The 20094-nt window shown below is 40.7% G+C and overlaps 1 protein-coding gene across 10 annotated transcripts in view; it reads left to right on the top strand.

Moving 5' to 3' along the window:
- The window catches only part of TRPM3 (transient receptor potential cation channel subfamily M member 3), a 399190-nt gene that overhangs the window by 16635 nt on the left and 362461 nt on the right, over positions 1 to 20094 (top strand). For 7 of the 10 annotated variants that reach the window (XM_015849133.3, XM_015849137.3, XM_085529717.1 and 4 more), the window contains exon 1: positions 18396 to 18595. The exons of 2 other annotated variants lie outside the window; for them this stretch is intronic. In XM_015849133.3, the coding sequence (XP_015704619.1) occupies positions 18434 to 18595 (162 nt within the window). In that variant the 5' untranslated portion in view covers positions 18396 to 18433. Of the gene's footprint in view, positions 1 to 18374; positions 18596 to 20094 lie in introns of those variants that run through there. One more of the 10 variants, XM_015849141.3, reaches the window with a different exon arrangement.

Genomic DNA, 20094 nt, shown 5'->3' on the forward strand with positions numbered 1-20094 from the left:
CTTGAACACTGACAGGGATGGCAACACCACCACCAGCTCCCTGGGCAGCCATTCCAGTGCCTGACTGCTCTTTGAGATAAAAAGTTTTTCCTTATTTTTAATCTAACTCCTTCTGATACTTCCAGCCATTTCCTTGGGTCCTGTTTGTTGCCTGGGAGAAGAGGCCAAGCCCCTCCTCATCACAACCTCCTTTCAGGAAGTTGTAGAGTGCAATGAAATCTCCCCTGAGCCTCCTCTTCTCCAGACTAGTCAATCCCAACTCCCTCAGCTGCTCCTCATAAGAATTGCACTCCAGACCTTGCACCAGTTTTTTTACCCTTCTCTGGACACGTTCCAGGACTTTGATGTCTTTCTTGTAGTGAAGGGCACAAAACTGAACACAGTACTTAAGACATGGCCTCACCAGTGCTGAATACAGAGGGATGATTACCTCCCTGTTCCTGATGGCCACACTACCACACTATTTCTAATGCAGGCCAGGGTGGCATTGGCCCTCTTGGCCATCTGGGGACAATGTTGGCTCATGTTTAGCTGAGCCAGTAATCACAAATAATTTCAGAGTTCCTCAGTATATCTAATTCAGGATAAAAATACTTTCTTTTTTTGCAATATAAGTCCATAGGAATGCAATACTCCTTTGAAGTCTTAAAGAAAATCTGTTTCCTGCCCCCTACGTATCACATATTTTTTTACAAAACTTCTCTGGTATATAATTTTTATCTCATGTAAGATTCTTTTTTTTTGTTTGTTTGTTTGTTTGTTTGTTTCCTTCAGTTTATCTTCCTTTCTTCCTCCACAAAAAATTCTTAAAAAGTTAGGTTGAAATAGTGTCATCTTTCTGAATTTTGTCTCAAACCACATTTCTCATTACAGTAGAGTTAATAGAAGATCATTTCTAAAAAGAGATAGCCTAAGCAATACCCCTTTAACTGATCATTATCTGTTTATAAAATCTGAATATTTAAAATAACTTCTCCTGAGATGTTAGAGGTTCAATTCTTTCTGATAATCAGTATCCTAAATTATTTATTTGCTATAATTTTTATTCTGACAGTCTCTGGAAGAAAACTGTCACACTACATTTTTAGATCCATATCTGTAAGAGTGATGTTTTTGTATAAAAAGTGGTCATACTCCCACTATTCTGCCCTCTACCAGAAGCTCCTGTTCTAGATGAATTTCAGGTACATTGAACCTTACACTGGTATTAAATATTCATTTAAAACTGAAAATATTTGGCTAAGTAGTTTTAGTATAAAGATTTCTGAAGTGGGATAATGTTGCACATGTTCTATGTCCTTAATTGTTTTGTTTCCAGTTTAAACCTCCAGCTGTATCCAATATGTTTTGGACAATGAGATTTACTTTATCACTGTCAATCCGTATTTAAGATTTATGCACAGGAGTTGCAGGAAAACTACTGAAAAAAAAATATGCAATGTTAAGATCTTTTGAAGGAAAATAAAATGCTTTTTTATCATAGAATTATTTGGACTGGAAGAGATCTTAAACGTCATCCAGTTCCAGCCCTACTGCTTTGGTCAGGTTTGCCAGCCACTAGAGCAGGCTACCCAAAGATCCCATCCTACCTGGCCTTGAACACCTCCAAGGATGGAGCGTCCACAGTTTCTCTGGGCAACAGTGTCTCATCACTTAACTCAAAAAATAAGAAATTTTTAAACAAGTTAGTTTCATGCATTCATGCATGTTCTCTCAGGGTACTTGTGAACTCACTTCATCACTCACATGTGAATGAACTCACAAGCACCAAGATGCATGTGTCCAAGCAGGCTTGCCAGTATTTCTATTCATAAATACTACTTTCATGTTTCAACATTAATATTTCTGATATAAACTTCTACAGCATCAGAAGCTGAAGTGTTTGGGAAAAAAAATAAACTAGGACACTTTATTTTAACTATCAGTTGCATATACTATGTCTTAAGTAAAAATATGTGTATATATATTTATATTTGGGCATTTCAAAGTAACAAATATCCTTGCTTTAAAATCAAGGTAACTGTCATTTCAGTAGAAAAGCAGAATGTTAAATGATAACAAATGTTCCCTTGCTGATATAAATCATCAGCAATTTCAAGCACATAAGCACATGAAATGACATAGCATAGAGCACTAGCTCTAGAATTAATTTGCTAAAAGAAGTTAAGGCACCATGGTAACTATTATTTCTAAAATTTACAAAATACATTTGGAGTTAAAAAGATGTCTATCACTGTTTATAAAAAATGTCTTATATAGGCTAATGATAAAACACAAGACATTAATCTCAGTTCTGATAAAATACCCTCTATATACTTAAGGTTGACAAAAAAGTGTTACTTGAAACTGTGTTGAAAGATTAATAACTGTTAACTGCTATGTGATAATTGATAGTTTAATATCTCCAATGCAGTGGAATTAATTAATTGGAAAATACCTCATAAGTCTTTACCCTGCTTTACATGTGCATGCAATACTGTTTTTTTCTACTCATCAGTTAAATACCTTCAAAGTGCTGTAAGCAGAGGAACTGATACACTACAGCTATGTTTGGGTTTTTATTTTGCAAAGGTTTGTAAAGGTTCGAATATATAATGCCCCGGTGGTGCAGTGGTAGGAATGCCGCGATGCAACACCGGAGGGCCCAGGTTCGAATCCCTCCTGTGGCGCAAGTGGTAGAAGCGCCGCTCTGCTACACAGGGGCTCGAATGCCGAGGGTTGGACTCGATGCTCTCTAAGGTCCCTTCCAACCCGCACGAGACTGTGATACTGTGATACTGTGGTACTGTGATACTGTGATATATCTGTTTAAATATGCACATAGTTCCAGAGGTAAAATAATGTCCAGCAAGTAATCCCTGCACTCTGCTACTATATTTAATAACACTGTTACACAATGCTGTATAACACTAGTTATATTATCCACGATTACTGATGATATGAAAATCAAAGTTTTGATAGTTGGTACATAGTATTTTGGGTAGCAGTGCTTTTGTATTCAGCAATACTTCATGAAGCAGACATGGCTCCTGTAAAATCACTAGCAGTTCTAATGGTTTCGGTGGCTTAAGATCTTAATTTCATATAAAACAAAATGTCAAAATGGCAGAACTGAACTTGGCGAGGGACATGAAAAACAATAAGAAAACCTTCTACAGGTACATTGGCCAGAAGAGACAGGCCAAAATGGGCGTACCTACTTTGGTAAATTTAAAAGGAGAACTGGCTTCAACAAATGAAGAGAAAGCTGAGGTGCTGAATGAGTTCTTCACCTCGGTCTTCCCTGGTGGCCAGGATTCTAGTCTTTTTCACGTCCCTAAGTCTTGCACCCCCATAGCACTATGTCGGGACCAAGGAGGTAAATCCCTCCCCACTGTAAGGGTAGAGCAAGTCCGAGAGTGCCTCCTTAGACTGAATGAGTATAAGTCTATGGGACCAGATGGCGTGCATCCCAGGGTCCTGAAGGAGCTGGCTGAGATGGTTGCCGAGCTGCTCTCTATCATATTTGAGAAGTTGTGGCTGTCAGATGAGGTCCCGGATGATTGGAGGAAGGGTCACGTCACTCCCATTTACAAGAAGGGGAGCAGGGAGGACCTGGGGAACTACAGGCTGGTGAGTCTCACCGCTGTGCCTGGGAAGATTATGGAACAGATCCTCCTGGACAACATGCTTGATCACATAAAGAACGAGCACATGATCCGAGACAGCCAGCATGGCTTCACCAGGGGAAGGTCATGCTTAACTAATCTTGTGGCCTTCTATGATGGAGTGACGGCGTTGGTGGACGAAGGGAAGGCAACCGATGTCATTTACCTGGACCTGAGCAAGGCCTTTGACACAGACCCCATCACATCCTCATCTCCAAATTGGAGGGAAGTGGATTTGATGGGTGGACAACTAGGTGGATAAGAAATTGGCTGAAAGGCTGCAGACAGAGGGTGATGGTCAATGGCTCTATGTCCAGGTGGAGGCTGGTAACGAGCAGTGTCCCTCAAGGGTCTGTCTTGGGACCGGTGCTCTTTAACATCTTTATTAATGACATCGATGAGGGAATTGAGTGCACCCTCAGTAAGTTTGCTGATGACACCAAGCTGAGTGGTGCAGTTGATAAGGTGGAGGGAACGGATGCCATTCAGAGGGACCTTGACAGGCTGGAAAGCTGGGCTCGGGTGAACCTAATGAGGTTCAACACAGCAAAGTGCAAGGTTTTGCACTTGGGCCAGAAGAACCCCAGGCACCTGTACAAGCTGGGAGGAGTTGTCCTTGAGAGCAGCTTGGCAGAGAAAGACCTGGGGGTCCTGATGGATGAAGAACTCAACATGAGCCAGCAGTGCGCTCTGGCAGCCCGGAAAGCAAATGGGATCCTGGGCTCCATCAGGAGAGGGGTGGTCAGCAGGGATAGGGAGGTGATTGTCCCTCTCTACTCTGCTCTTGTGAGGCCCCATCTGGAGTACTGTGTCCAGGTGTGGAGCCCTCAGTACAAAAAAGACATGGAGATTTTGGAAAGGGTCCAGAGGAGGGCCACGAAAATGATCAGGGGGCTGGAGAACCTCCCCTATGAGGACAGGCTGAGGGAGTTGGGTTTGTTAAGCCTAGAGAAGAGAAGGTTGTGGGGTGACCTCATTGCAGCCTTTCAATACCTGAAGGGAACTTACTCCCAGGAGGGGCGTAAACTCTTCGAAAGGGCTGACAATAGCAGGACTAGGGGAAATGGTTTTAAGTTAAAAGAGGGAAGATTTAAGTTGGATGTTAGGGGGAAGTTCTTTACTAGGAGAGTGGTTAGGTCCTGGAACAGGCTGCCCAGGGAGGTTGTGGATGCCCCGTCCTTGGAGGTGTTCAAGACCAAAACCTGGACAGGGCCCTGAGCAACCTGATCTAGTAAAGGTCTATGTTTGGTGGCCCTGCTAGGCAGGGGGGTTGGAACTACATGATCCTTGAGGTCCCTTCCAACCTGGGTCATTCTGTGATTCTGTGATTCTGTCACAATGTTCAATTTAATAACAGTCAGTGCCTTTACACATGAGGATAATACATAAATAACTCCCATCTGCCACGTGACAGAAATAAAAGTGAGATTCAGAGAGTACAAAATTCCTCTTAAATAAATTTGATAGTGCTGTCTGGACATGTTCTTTATTCATTCTCAGCATTTCTCTTCTGCAGGGAAAGGTGTAGGGAAGCCAAGTGAAGCAGTTCTGGAGCCACTGCTATTCCTACTTGGCATTAATTCTGGTGAAAGGACTAGAAGAATGCAACCTAGAGTAACATACAGAGATGATGTGTATTTTATATAGAAAGGAATTAAAAACTTCCACAAGTGAGACAAATAAGTTCTCCCTCTGTTACACAAAGATGTCCTTCAAGCTGGACATATCTCAGTGTTTGGAGGTGTTCTTGAGAAAAGGATTTTGTGGTAACTCTCATACTAAATTCTCATAAAGAAAAACAATACCTTTTCAGAATGCTTGAATGCCTCTACTCTTAGAGAAATCAAAAGTATATTCCAGGTGCAACAACACTGCTGTGGGCCAGCAAATTAGTTATGAGTTTGGGCATCAGTAATACAACAGGAAATCAGAGATTCTAAATCAGAGCAAGGACTCTATTTTCTCTGACTGGAATTAATCAACCTTGGCATCCTTCCTCTTCCCTTTGGCACTTTAATGTTTTATCCCTAACAACCAACCATACAGCCTAAGAAGATCCCCTACTTGGAGCTTAAATCAAAATTATTCCCAAAAAATTTCCAGTAATCCCAAGCTGTCATGAGATGTAGGCCAAAACTGTCATTTGTTTAGGATTAATATATACAAAAACTTTTCATATCTCTACTGACAGATAATTAGTAAAGGGGGTTTTAAAACTAAAGTGTAAATCTACACAGGAACACCTCAGTTTTCTGCACTTTTATATTTGAGAGGAATTATATGTAGCAGTAAGAAGAAATCTGCTTTTAGGAATCCAGAAATATTTGGCAAATGGTAAACCAAGCATACCTGTGTTTTTAGCAAACAGTAAGGAGTCGTTAACTCATTTGGAGGAGAAAAATACTCAATTTTTAAATACTGATCTAAGCTTTTATACCTACGTGATAGACCTGGAACTAATAACAACATGATGTTGCCCTACTATGAATTGGCAACTTGCATTAGCATAAAATTGTTGTTCAATTCTAGGACTGTCATTACGATAGGATTATGAAAGTGTGATTTAATAAAACAGCTATGTAAAGATAAATTGTAATTGTCAAAGAAAGTGATATTTTGAAAATATTGTCTCCTCTTTCTTTCAGATTTATGTGGGTGAAGAAAAGTCATTGACAGCTGTACGCAATTTGACCCAGCATGTGGCGCAGACAGGGCTGCTTAACTTCTTTTTGCAACCATGTATTCATGACTGCTCTTGTAGAGCTTTTAAATTCATTTCTTTGCTTCACCAGTTGCTGTACTGACTTCTTAAATTTTCTCTGTTAATTGACAGTTCATATTTTTAACAAAAGCATAGATACTGTGACAGTGACAGTGTTTCTTGAGCATTTGAGTCCCAAGAAGTACTGAAACCTGCTTCCAAGCCTTTCTATATTTTGAACAGCATGAGATGTACTCCTATGTATATACCCTGCTTCTGACAGTAGAATGAGCATATATACCTTCCCCATATGGGAACTTCACAGAATGCTTAGTACCCTTTGGCAGCTTGTGTTACACGCATGTTTTATTAAGCACAAATATGTTGAGTCATTAAATGTTCCCTTTAAGCTATATTATTGAGTGTTAAATGTGTTTTGAAAAGAACATTGAGTTTAATAATTCTGTTAAAAATAGGATAAATTCCAAGCTGTAGATTTCTTTGTTTTAATCTGAATTTGCTGCCCATTTCTACATGAGATTAACTACAGCCGTAGCTAAAATACTGTACAATATTTGTCCACGTGTCTGCTCACTAAGGTATTACAAATGCTTCTGACAGTGTTTTAGTGGAGACTGTGACCTTTTGATGTGAACAGACAGGAGAAAGAAAAACTGAGCTTAATTAAGACTTAAAAGCTGAAAGTTTCATCTTGCAGTCCGTGCTCAAAACAACTTTTCTCTGCAGTGGGAGTTCAGCTTGAATAAATACTTCTAAGGGTTCATAAGGAACTGTAAAAATCATGCCCTTGTTTGTCCTTTCATACTTTAATGAGGTGTCAGGCATATTTTAAAAAAGATGTTATTAATTGCCCATATTTTATTGTGTTGCTCTTTCCCTTTTCAATAGAGAGCCAAAAAATAAAAATAAAAATAAAAAATATCAAAAAAACCACCCCAACCCAAGAAAACAACCATCACCACCTATCTATTTGTAGTGTTCCATTACGTAAATAATCTGAGGGGATGAATAATAATAAAGGTGGTGGCTAGGGCATAAGACAGGTTACAAATTCCTGGTTCTGTTGTAAAGTTGGTATAATACAGAGGAGGTCTCTTTAGCTCTGTTTTTCAGACAAAAATTGCCAACCGTGCTTTCCTCTTTTTCCTACTGTCAAATGCTTGATGACTCAACTGAGCTAAAGGGTATAAGTTTAATTTTCTAGTGATAAGGATAACAAAGGTCTATCTCTGTATTTTTCATCCTTCAGTTAAAAGAAAAACAACCCCCCAAAACAACAACAACAACAAAATGCAAAAAGCTAAATAAAGCAACCTTGTTTAATCAATTTTTCAGTCTGTTTTGAAACCAGAAGCCTATTCCTTCTAAGACAGAGGAGTATTTTTTTTGTATGTTTGTTTGTTTGTTTGTTTGTTTTTACCACTGACCAGAGCAGAAATATAAACACTGTATGTAATTAATGTAAAATGTTCTATCAATAACCATCAAAACCCAGAATGCGCTGTATCTTCATGCTTTAGAAAAGAAACATTGCTGCAATTATCATCAAGATTTTCAATGGTTACCTGAAATCTAACACTTCTGACATTTTGATGGCCTTGTCAGAATTATAAGTGAGATTTTAAGCTCTTTTTGTGCCTGATCTTGTGAAAGTCATTGCTTTCACTCACTGCACAGTTAGGATTTTTTTCTTCCAAAATCAAAACTGCTTCTTGTTGAAGTCTTACCTTTCTCAGAAGATGCTATCATTGAAGTAAACATGTACTTCATATGCATGCATCAAAGAATGCTGGCATTGGCTCTGATTTATCTGTCTCTCTATAGATGCATAAACAGGAATGAACCTGTGCTAGTTAGGTAGTATGCATGTTAATCAGCAGCCATAGTATAAAGATTCTGGAAAAGGCTCCTGATTCTGATGGTATTTCATTTTCTTAATGTAAACACCATAAACTGGAGAATGGAAATAATATTCCATTTTGCAGGTCTGGTGTGATATGTAAGACCCATTTAGAAACAGATTCTTGAAAAATGTAATAGTCATTCTTTAATCACAGACATGATCCCATTTTAAAAAGGGAATATTTTACATCAGATCTTGTGTACTATTTTTAATTTTGTAGTTTTTCAGGAGAATAATAATTTATGAAGAATTGTTTGGTGTTTGTTTGTTTGTTTGTTTGTTTGGGGAGGAGGAGGGGTTTTTGGTTTTTGGTTTTTTTCCTAAGAAGAAAAAGAAAAAAGATTTTGCAAAGAAGTTTTGCCTTTGAAAACCTGTGTTTTCATTTTATGATCCAAACTTTAAATGGAGAATTCACAGACAACCTTTCTGCCCTCACACAGTTGTGTAATATCCTTGAAGTAATTACTTCCATGAAAAGTTACTCTAAGAAAACATGTAATCTTTGTTTATGTCTTTTCATGGAGTTGGCAGAGTTTATGACATAGTTGTATAATTTTGTGGAGCTTGAGGTAGTTGTGAAAGCATGATCAAAGGCTTGAGAATGAAAGCTCTGTGGATTATTCATATTTACAGTGTACTTGTGATATAACATCTTATAAAACATCTGAAAAATAAAATTAAAAAGTAAAAAAGTAAAAAGAAATAAAAAAGTTCTTCTACCAACTTATGTCCTAGACAGGCTTGAGCAAGGGGCCCAGGTGAACCTCAGGAGGTTCAACAAATCCAAATGCAAGATCTTACACCTGGATTGAGGCAACTCCCATTATAAACACAAGCTGGTGGATGAAACTGAACAAAGCCTGCTGAAAATGACCTGAGGGTACTGGTGGATGGGAAGCTGGACAGGAGCTAGCAATGAACCCTTGCAGCCCAGAAAGCCTACCATATTCTGAACTGGATCAAAAGAAGCATGGCCAGCAGGTCGAAGGAAGTGATCCTGCCCCTATACTCTGCACTGGTGAGGCCTTACCCCGTGTACTATGTCCAGATGTGGAGTCCTTGGTACAGGAGAGACATGGACCTGTTGAATATGTCCACAGATGGGCCACAGAAATGATCCAAGGGATGGAACACCTCTCCCATGAGGTCAGGCTGAGAGACCTGGGGCTGTTCAACATGGAGAAGAGAGAGCTGTGGGATGACTTGATAGTGGCCTTTCCTCTTAAGAGGAGCTATGGGAAAGAAGGGGACAGGTTCTATAACAGGATCTGTTGTGGCAGCAAGGGAAAATGATTCCAAGCTTAATGAGGGTAGATTTAGGTTATATATATGCAAAATATCTTTTACAGTGATGGTGGTAAGGCACTGGAACATGTTGCCTAGTGGTGTGGTTAATGCCCCATCCCTGCAGACTTTCAAGGCAAGAGTTAGATCAGGCCCTGGGAAACCTGATCTATCTGTGGTGTCCCTGTTCATTGCAGGGCAACTGGACTAGAAGTCCAACTCTAAGGATTCTGTGACTCTATGGTTCTCTAACCAGGCCATAACTCTCTAAACCCAGCCATAACTGCTGCCCGCTCTTCGCTGTCTAATACTTTTTCCCAACATGTTATCATCTGCAAACTTGTCAAGGGCAGAATCAATCTATATCACTAAAGAAATTAAATATTATTGAAAGCATTGGTCCTTGGAAGACTCTACTAGTAACCAACTGCCATTACAACTTGTGCTGCAGATCATAACCCTTTGAAACTAATGGTTTAGCAGTTTCCCATCCAAGCTGTCTTACTAGTTTGGACAAAAGAGTACTACATGAGGCCATATAAAAAACTTTGCTATAGACAAGCTGTACTTTCACTCTTCTTTGTCCCCAGAGTTGGTTGCATCATCATGAAAGAAAATCAAATGAGTGAGGCATGATTTTTCTATTGTTAAATTGCACTAGCTATTCCTAAACATCTTCTGGGGAACACCTTTCACGAGTACTTGCACCATCATTTTCTCAGACAGTGAGGTTATATTGACTAGTCCATAATGTCCCAAGTCTTCACCAGCCCTCTTGAACACAGATGTAGTGTTTGCTTTTTTCTTTTCTCATCATGAATAACCTCTCCTCATTGCTGTCAAAAGTGACAGAGAGTAGCCTCACACTGACATCAGCCAACTGTCACAGGGCCCATAGATGCATCCCATCAGGTCATGCAGGCCTTGTTCCAGTGGGTTAAGCATGCCTTCACTATGGGCACTGCCTCACTCCAATAGACTCTGCTATACATAATTCTTAACCTCTGTACTTCAGCAACAGAAGACAGAAGACAAGAACAAGAAAGATTTCTTAGAAACATTATGAATGTCACCATGTGTTTGAATTACTGATCTCTAGAATGTTTTTATTTTAACAAAGTTATTTCAGCTAAATTATTACCCATATGCCTCTGACTATAACTTTAACTACTAACATTATTTTTGTTTATAGTCAGTCTTTAGAGGGAAAGAACAACTGAGGAAGTGACTATGAAGTAGAACTAGACACTTGAACTGGTGTCCTTCCTTCATTTTAAGTGAAGCGTCCAAAGAAAACAGGCACTCTGTCCTCTGGTTTCAGAGCCTATCTTGAGTCTGTTCAAGAGTTCTATTCAAGTGGAGGAAATAAAAAAAACAGAAGACTCAGAGTGAAATTCCTATTGATCTTACAAAAAATAAAATTGTTTTTATTAAGTAGGGAGACAAGTAAGCAGTAAGAAACCAGAAGATTTACATTGACCAGTTGAATATTGTTGACAAGCTATCAGTATTCACACAGCCCTATGTAAGAGCAGTTGTTCAGTGCTCAAAGAGAGTGCCCCAGGAATTAGGAGAACCACTAATAATAAAATTTCTACTTTCTCTGAACATGTAATAGAGTACTTAGTAGAAAAAACAGTTTTCTTCTCTGGGAGTATCGTAAAGATGGAATTCTATAGTCTTCTATCACAAACTGCCCTGCAATATTTTCTGTGTGGATCTAATTTTCCACTTCTGCATTTGTTTGTGGTAGTTTAGATCTATGCTAATTTTAGATCTGCTCAAGTATCGCTTGCTTGGTTGCAGTATAAAACACATCTTATAGAAAAGACCCTAAGTAATGGGTCCATTATGTCAGATGACTAGAAGAAACTTCCAAGATTTTGTTATGTAGGATTAGTGGAGCTACTGAAGTAGCTGGAAAATACTTGTTATATACTATGGTAAGCATAACAATATTACTGTTACCAAATTACTTCTAATGACTCTGTATCATTAAGTATTTGATTTTAAATGTTAATCAGGCATAAAATGCCGTGTTTTGGAATATTATTTCAGTGAAGAACTGAAGTCCTGTCTCATCTTTAACTGTATTTTCACAGTTGCATACATAATTCATACAGTTAAGCAGAGATGTTGATCATAAATGAATGGACCAAGCTCATATCAGATGTGAGATGGGCTTTTTCCATTAATATCAGCCCAGATGAGACATTTATCACCCTCCAGAAAAAGCCTGCTTCTGCTGTTTCCCAGTGTTAGCCTCTTTCCAACTTCTACTGCCCTTACCATAGACCCAGGATGCTATTTCAGCAGTAGCACCTTTGTATGCATGTAGACTACCTACATTTACATCCTCTGGCCCTTGCTCACTGTGGCTTCTGGCTTCCAGTTTTCCACTAGAGAAGACGGAGGAAAGAGTTTACCCTTTAGAACATCTTGCTTCTCAATAGCTTCCAAGAGTTGGGCAAAATGGCCTCACTGCAGGTGTAATAAGCTGAGAAACTCACAAACATGTAGCATTTCCCTGCCCTCCACCAGGCTTATGAACATGCAGCAGAAGCTACAGCATGATCTTGTATGACCCTGAGGCAAAAGCAGGACTACATTCAAATCCCTGTCCCAAAACTCAGTTGCCTATGTCCCATAATACTGTAGAAATTATAGACTTGCTGGTTGATATTCAACACCTTCCAAGCTCAAGAGTGGTGAGTTCCAGTGAGCAGGTAGTCAGGCAAAAATACAAAAGGAGCCCATCTAAACTGAATCTGGTGAGAGGTTAGCAAGAAAGATTTCTAAAGTACATGTGTCAAAAGGAAAATGGGAAACACAGGTCTGCTGCTGAAGGTGGAAAGGAACCTGGTAAGACAGGACAGGCTTGGAAGAGATGGTCAGTAGATGGTTGAACTAGACAATCTTGGAGGTTTCTTCCAACCTTGGTGATTCTATGATTCCATGACTTGCAGTGATAGACTCGCAAAGAACTCACAGGAAGACAACAAGTTCTCTGGCAACAACACTTTGCTGTGACTGACTCTGCTTAAATCATATACAAAATACAAAGTCATCCTTCAGTACTGGGAAGGAGACAGCAAAAACTGTTTCCAGAAATACAGCAAGGTGTGGTATGTATTTACATGATTGCTTATTGCTTATAATTTTATTCAATGTTAACGATTTATAAGATAGACATCAGAGGTACAGTACAGGTATGAAACAACTACAGGGCCTATGTTCTCAGGCCTTTGACCATTAAAATCCTGGCTAGACCTTATACTCAGGGCAAAGACTTTCCTAACTTCATCTTCTCATGCTTAGACAGTACCTCTGTATTTCCCCCTAGGTTACTTGCCTATGCTTCTGCTTCCTCCCTTTTATGTTTTAGTTTTCCAGTCACTCCTTGTTCATTTGTTCATGCCTCTTGGCATTTTTGCCTTACCTCCTGCTTTTGAACTCAGAGGAGGTGATCCTTGAATAGCAGTCAGCTTGCTTGGGACTTCCTCTCCAGAAATTCACCTCACGGGTTTCTTTCCAGCAAATTCCAGAAAAGGTTGAAGTCTGCTTTTCTGAAGTCCAGTGCTGTGATTTTGCCTTTTGTATTGCTCCTTCCCTTCATAATTCAGAGCTCTACAATCCCATAGACACTGCAGCAAAGGCTGCCCTTGACCTTCTTATCCCCTGTGATGCTCTCACCTTCTGTAAACATGAGGTCCAGCAGAGCTTCTCTCTTCAACAACTCTTTTATCAAAGGGACAGGAAGTTGCCCTCCACATTCTCCAGGAACCTTCTGGGTTGCTTATACCCCATTGTGTCATTCCTCCAGCAGATGTTAGGGAGGTTGAATTATCCTATTAGGACCAGGGCCTGTGAACTAGTCAGCAGAAAGTTTCACTCACATAATTTATAAGAAGAGACTGGGAGAATAGATTTCTTTGTTCTTTAGGACAGACTTGGTGCCTCTAACTGCTAAATGGGAAGGTATAGAGATTAAACCAGACTATCCATGAAGATGTTTAGTGAAATGAGAAGCAGACACAAGCATGTATGCAAGAAATTCCAATTAGAAGTAGAGAAAAGCTTTTTCTCCAAGAACATATTAATCACTGGGAATTCGTGTCCAGAGAAGCTGTGAAATCTTAATTTCCACTTTTTTTTTTTTTTTTTTAATTTGCCTCCAGGATCTGTCTGAACTAAACCGTGAGCAAACTGATCTAAAGGGACCTGCTTTAAGCAGAGAGCTGAGTCAGGTGTCTACCAGTGCTCCTTCTAACTGAAATTACTCTATAACTTCTGATTTACCAATACAAGGTGAAATGAAAGCCTTTCACAGGCCCTTAGTGATTGTGTCCAGTCATAGAATCACAGAATGGCCTGGGTTGAAAAGGACCTTAATAGTAGGACCTCATAATAGTTTCAGCTGTCCTGCTATGTTCAGGGTCTCCATCCACTAGACCACTAGACACACCTTCATGTAGTTCAAACCTGTCAAAAACAACTCAGTGGTACTGGAATCAGTACTGAGATAGAATATGCAAGCCAGGCAAATGGAGTCCTGCCACCACCATGATGCTCATAAAGTATTTGAAAGTATTTATAAGGGACTGTGAACAAGAAGCACGTCAGTAGAATGACAAAGGATGAAATAAAGATATTGGACTACTGTATACATAACATACAAACATGTTCTCTTCTAAGGCTGAAAAGGCTAACTTTCCAGGCAGACAGACAGTATTCTTGATAAAAGCCACAGCGATACTTACAATTGTATGAGTAATAAGCATATGATATACATAAGTGATGCAAACTAATCCTATGTGATGCAGCGTGCAAACATACACGTGGCAGTAATGTCTGACAGACCGTGTAACATATGCAGAAGGTGGTACTAAGATGGTCAGATTCTTACAGACTAAAGAAAGAAGAAGAAAACTGTTTCCTGTGCTGAAAATTCATCATTAACATCAGTCTTAAATAAACAGTATTTTTAAGTCCATTAACATGTGAATAGCTTCACACAAAATTTGACCTTCTGATGATAAGTGATCTGTGTCATGTATCAGACTTACAGAAACTTAGATTCCTCTTGGCTGTGGTTTCATTCTCTTTTTGCTTTAAATTTGTGGTTATTTGGCATTTCTATTTTAAATAAGAACATTTGTTTTCTTGTCTTTTATATTTTATGTGGTATTTGAACCGCATAAATAGTATAGCACTGTCTGCGTAACAACACAGGTGAAGGCTACAGTCTATCTTCTAGCTGCAAAGAGATATACTAGTCTATTGATGAGGCATTAACAAATATATAATATTTGTTATACGACTCTGATCATGAATTCCTTTAGAGATTATTTTCTCCCCAAACAATACTTCCTAAATTGTATGTTCTGGTTTTTATTTGTTGTTGTTTTCTTTTTCTTTTAAGTAATGTCATTTAAAGATTTTTGTAGAATTTGAAAATCTTCGTATTTCTCTAATTAAAGAATACACTACTTTGAGAAATTAACATTTACAACTGAGATAGAGGAGGCACCAAAAGTTTTGATCTGTAAATGTTAATAAAAATGATAAAACTAATTGACTTACTCAGCAATGTTGACCAAGTGTAGATGTTCCTCAGTGGAGAATAAATTAAGCTAAGAGTCATCATGAGAACAGTTTGCCCTATCCATAGTACCATACAACAAAACCATAGAATCATTTGGGTTGGAAGTTCTATTCCAGCTCCACTGCGATGAGCAGGGACATCTACAGCTGGATCAGGGTGCTCAGAGCCCCTTCCAGTCTCATTTTTAATGTCATCAGGGACATTCACTGACTCTTGTCAACATGTTTCAGTGCCTCACCAACTTTACTGCCTAAAAACTTCTTCCTTATGTCCAATCGATATCTCCCTTCTTTTAGCTTGAAACCAATTCCCTTTGCACAACCACAATACAGACCCTGCTAAAGAATCTGTCCCCTACTTTCTTATAGTCCTCCTTTAGATAATGAAAGGCCACTCTACTCCTGTTACTACATTCCCTAATAAATGATCTCTCTCCATCTTTTATAGAGACATCATTTAAATAATGGAAAGTTGTTATTAGGTTTCTCTGGAGCCTTCTCTTCTGTGGGCTGCATGACCTCAACTTTCTCAGCCTTTCTTAGTAGGGGTTGTACTCCAGCCCTCTAATGCTGCAGGCACCAGAGCCAAATGCATTATTCCAGTTGGGATTTCATGAGTGCAGTTAAGAGGAAGAGAATCACCTTCTTCAGTCTGACAGCTACACTTCATTTGATGCAGCCTGGGATACAGCTGGCTTTCTGGGCCGCAAGCTTTTCATCCGGTAGTACCCCCAAGTCCTTCTATACAAGGTGATTTGTTATGTATTTACTTCATTTCCCTTGATTGCAACAGGAGCCTCAGCTATCACCAGTAAGGGGCTGTTCATAGAACCACAGAATCATAGAATGGCTTGGGTTGGAAAGGACCTCAGGGATCAACAAGTTCCAAACCCCATGCCACAGGAAAGCCTGCCAGCTGCTATTTCTAGTACTAGATCAGATTGCTCAGGGCCCTATCCAGCTTGGCCTTAAACATCTCCAGAGATGGGGCACCCACAGCCTCTCTGGGCAGCTTGTTCCAGCACCACATCACTTCTTGACCTTCTTCCCTAGAGGCAGAAATCTGCAGGGGAACAACAGGTGATGGATGGGTTTAAAATCAGGGGTTACTTTGTAAACTACATCCATAATGGTCCACAAGACAATAGGGCTTCAATTCAAGGGTGCAGATAGAGTGTTTTTGGCCAGAGCTAGGATTCTAAGGAGAGAATAGACCATCATGCATCTCATCAGCTCTTGGGACTCCCAGGTGGTACTGACCCAAGTGGACTCTGACTCACATGCAGCTCATCACAGAAGAGATTCTATCACTTTTGTGAGTCTAGTTACTGTAAAATTTTCTTATGAGGAAATCGCTGTTCATCAGTTCTGCATCCAAGCAGAAACAGTTCTGCCATGGGAACTTCTTGCAAAACTGCCAGATACAGATAAGGCCATGCAGGTGCTGAAATTGCTGGCATCCTGTGGGCACTGTCTGGAGGCTGCTCTGTTCCAAGGAGCTGCTGCGGCTGTCCTAGGATCAAGAGCTCTCGGCAGCACAGCACAGCCATGAAGGCCATGCTAGACATGCAGCAACACAGCACACTGTGACTGCTTCATGAGAAATGCTTTTCTGATCAGGGTCCACCCTGCTGCCACAGATGTGCTCCAGTCCCAGTCTGCACAGGCAAAGGGAGATGGAACCCCATATCCTGGGACATGACTGGGATATTTTGGGATGAATGGGATATAGTGGGACAGCTTGCTGGCATGCAGTAGTTACAGGTGTTGTAAGGAAAATACACAAATTATGTGCATCCCCATAGAATGGAAAGTATATATCATGACTGGAGTCTGATTATGGAAGCAGAGTATATTAGGTTACCTGATGCCATAACAAAATTCTTAGTCATTTGCTTTCAACCTGGAGTTAACTGATAATTCAACATGCTGTTTGGACACTCTGGCCCATGTTTCTTGATTACTATCAAGACATTAAGTGCACTGTGAGGAAAACATATTATTTCATAAACCATTTAAAATACTGCAGCTGTATCTAGAACAATACTGTCCATTATACTGTCATATCATCTTGAAAAAATAGAAAGTTCAGCTTCTTAAGATAGCCACATACATCTGAATTTTTCAGTAAAACACTCTTCTAAAGAATCGTTATAAGAAGGGTTAAATCATAAGTGCAAGTCTAAGTAAGTGCCTACAAAACAATTTTAATGATCCTTATATAACACAGTGTCCACCTAGCTATGTAGCCTATTTTGGCAGTGCTTTTAGGTTTTTGTTGTTCTTGTTGTTAGCATGGCTGTGTTGCACACAAAGAATTATTTACCTTGTAATGTTGCTGTCTGAGCTTGTACTCCCAATATGCTGACTACCCATCTTGTTTGTTCAGCCGTGGGGACCTGAGCATTCTGTCATCTCACAAACAAAAATTAGCAGAGAGCTCAGAGGACAGAAGAGAGGCATTGTTTCCCTCTGGCAAAACACTGGTGCACTGTGCTCAGCAGGTAAAGCAGATGGACCCGATGTGCACGTTCCTGAAATGCCCTTTGGATCATAGTGAGCCCAGAAACTCGGAATAGGAGCTGCAGGAGACCTCTGCAATTCTGGCAGACAAAGCATTAATTCCAAAGATACTCTTTGTTATATTTAAGAAAGGAAAAGAGGCCCCCACGAAGTGTGCCTTGCCAACAGGTACCATGCAGCCTTTTGCTGCTGATTTGGAGTTTGCGTCCTCCTTCAAGTAAATAGGGGAGGAAAACGTTGAACTTAGCATGGAATTCACTCATTGGTAAGGCTACTGGATCATGGGGAAATTAGCAGTTTAGCTCAGTAAAACTGTTAATTCAGATTAATAAAAAGCAACCTCCTGGTAAGATTTTGGCAATATGCAGAGAGAGAAGTGAAACAGCTCTTGTTAGTAACAAGTCACGTCTGATCAGCGCACAGCACCTGACCTCTTCTTCCCCGCTCGCACCAGCACCTCTCGCGGCTGACAATTACAACTTCAATTTCTCCTTGCAAAGCTCCCACCATCTCCCAGCACACCGCGCTCTCGACCACGGCCATTGCCCCCACGTAGGCGGTCGTCCCCTCCCTCCCCTCTCGGGGCAGCTCCAGGGGCTCCCCCGAGGCAGTCCCGCGGCCGCGGGGGGCGGGCAGCTTCACTCCGCCCCGGCCCGCCCCTCCACCCCCCCTCCGCGTCTCGGCAGCATCGTTAAAACTAAGGGAGGCGCGGTGCGGGGCGGCCGGCGGGGCCTGGAGGCTCCGCGGGACATGGGGCAGAAGCGGCGGAGCCCCGGCGCGGCGGAGCGGGGCTGCGCTGCCGAGGGGACGACGGGTGGCAGCGGCCGCGGTCGGCTGGCGGAGTCCTGGCGGCGGCTGAGCTCCCGGCGCGGCTCCGCCAAGCGCAGCGGAACCTCCGCGCCCGCGCCGCCGGTGAGTGCCCGAGACCGGGATGGAGCCCGGACCGGAATCGAGATGAGAATACGGGGCCCCTAGTGAAACAGGTGGTGGGGATGAGGGCGGTGTCGAGAAACCTGTTGCGTTTTCGGAGGAAAATCACACTTTGCGCGCGGTTAATCTGACTTTGTAGTTGTAACAAGTGAAAGTCTGTTGCCTTTTCCTATTCTCTCTCTCTTTTTATTTTATTTATTTTTTTCTTTTTTCCTTTTTTTTTTTTTTTTTTTTTTTTTTCCTTTATTTTTTTTCTGTGGAAGCTGCTTGCTAAGAGCAGGACGGAGCGCGGCTCCCACTATCTCACGGTGTGCTCCGGCCAGAGAGCTGCGAAGTAGGGGCTGGGAACTACCCTCCTGTTGAGGCAAAGGACTAGAGGGAGGTAGACAGCGCTCTCGGCTGGGAGTCAGAGGTTTCTTCTTGGGAAAGTGTCTTCTTTGGTGGAGTTTTGCCTTCCGTGGGATATTCTGACAGTCTTTGAGGTGGATGGACAGACATCTTGACAGAGATGCATGCACAGCACAGATTACATGCTAAGAAAATGAACATGTTGGGAAGAAGTACATTGAAACTGAGATAACAAATTGAGCATTCAAGTAGAAAAAAAAGAGTGGTACTTGTTAAAGTGCTTTAAGGTTGCTTTCTTAATCTTGGGATCAGGACCCTCATGCTAGGTACTGGACACATGTATACAGACAGAGATTTTGAATGAGCTGCTTACTGTTCAAGTACGTCAGTCTTTGTGTGTTCAGAAGCAGTGCTGTGAGTCTAACTGAAGCCTGACTGAGGTGCAGAACGATACACTGTATTTAATAGCTGAAACGTGTCATTTCAGACAGAAATACAAATTTATAAAGCTATGGAGCTGCAAGGAAGATGCCCACAGGTTGAGTGCCAGTTGGGAAAATAGCATAAGGGTAAAGAGACCGACAGTAGAAAGGATGCCATGGCAACGGAAAGCATCAGAGAAAGTAACAGTATTCTCTTATGGAGTGGGGAGAGGAGGAGAGATGCGTTCATCTGTACCACCCTGCAGATCTTAATACTATAACTGAGGTTTTAGTGTTTATTTTTTCTTCTTCAGAATACACTAACTTCTTTTTACATTATATACCTTGAAGATTTATTCCGAGAGTCTATCACCAAAACTTAGCAGAAAAAAAATGCTCAGTGCAATCAGTGCAGTTTAGGCTTTATTTATTTATTTATTTATTAAGGTTCTTAAAGTTCTTATGTTTCCGTTGCTCGAAACAAAGTAGTTCTTGTTGCTTACAACAGAGATGAACTCTTACTCCAGACAGAACCTTGAATGATATCCAGGTTCAGAAAGTGCTTGGCAAGAGTAGAAAAGCTGTACTAATCTTTGTTTAATCATTACATTTTCATAGATGAGTAACTTATTTCTGATGTCTTGTCTACAGTAATATTAAGGTGATGTATTTACCCTACTGGATTTGCAATACACTTAAACTTCAAAATTT

Source organism: Coturnix japonica, chromosome Z (assembly GCF_054131305.1).
Source record: "Coturnix japonica strain WE chromosome Z, WE-NBRP24, whole genome shotgun sequence".
NCBI classification, from domain to species: domain Eukaryota; kingdom Metazoa; phylum Chordata; class Aves; order Galliformes; family Phasianidae; genus Coturnix; species Coturnix japonica.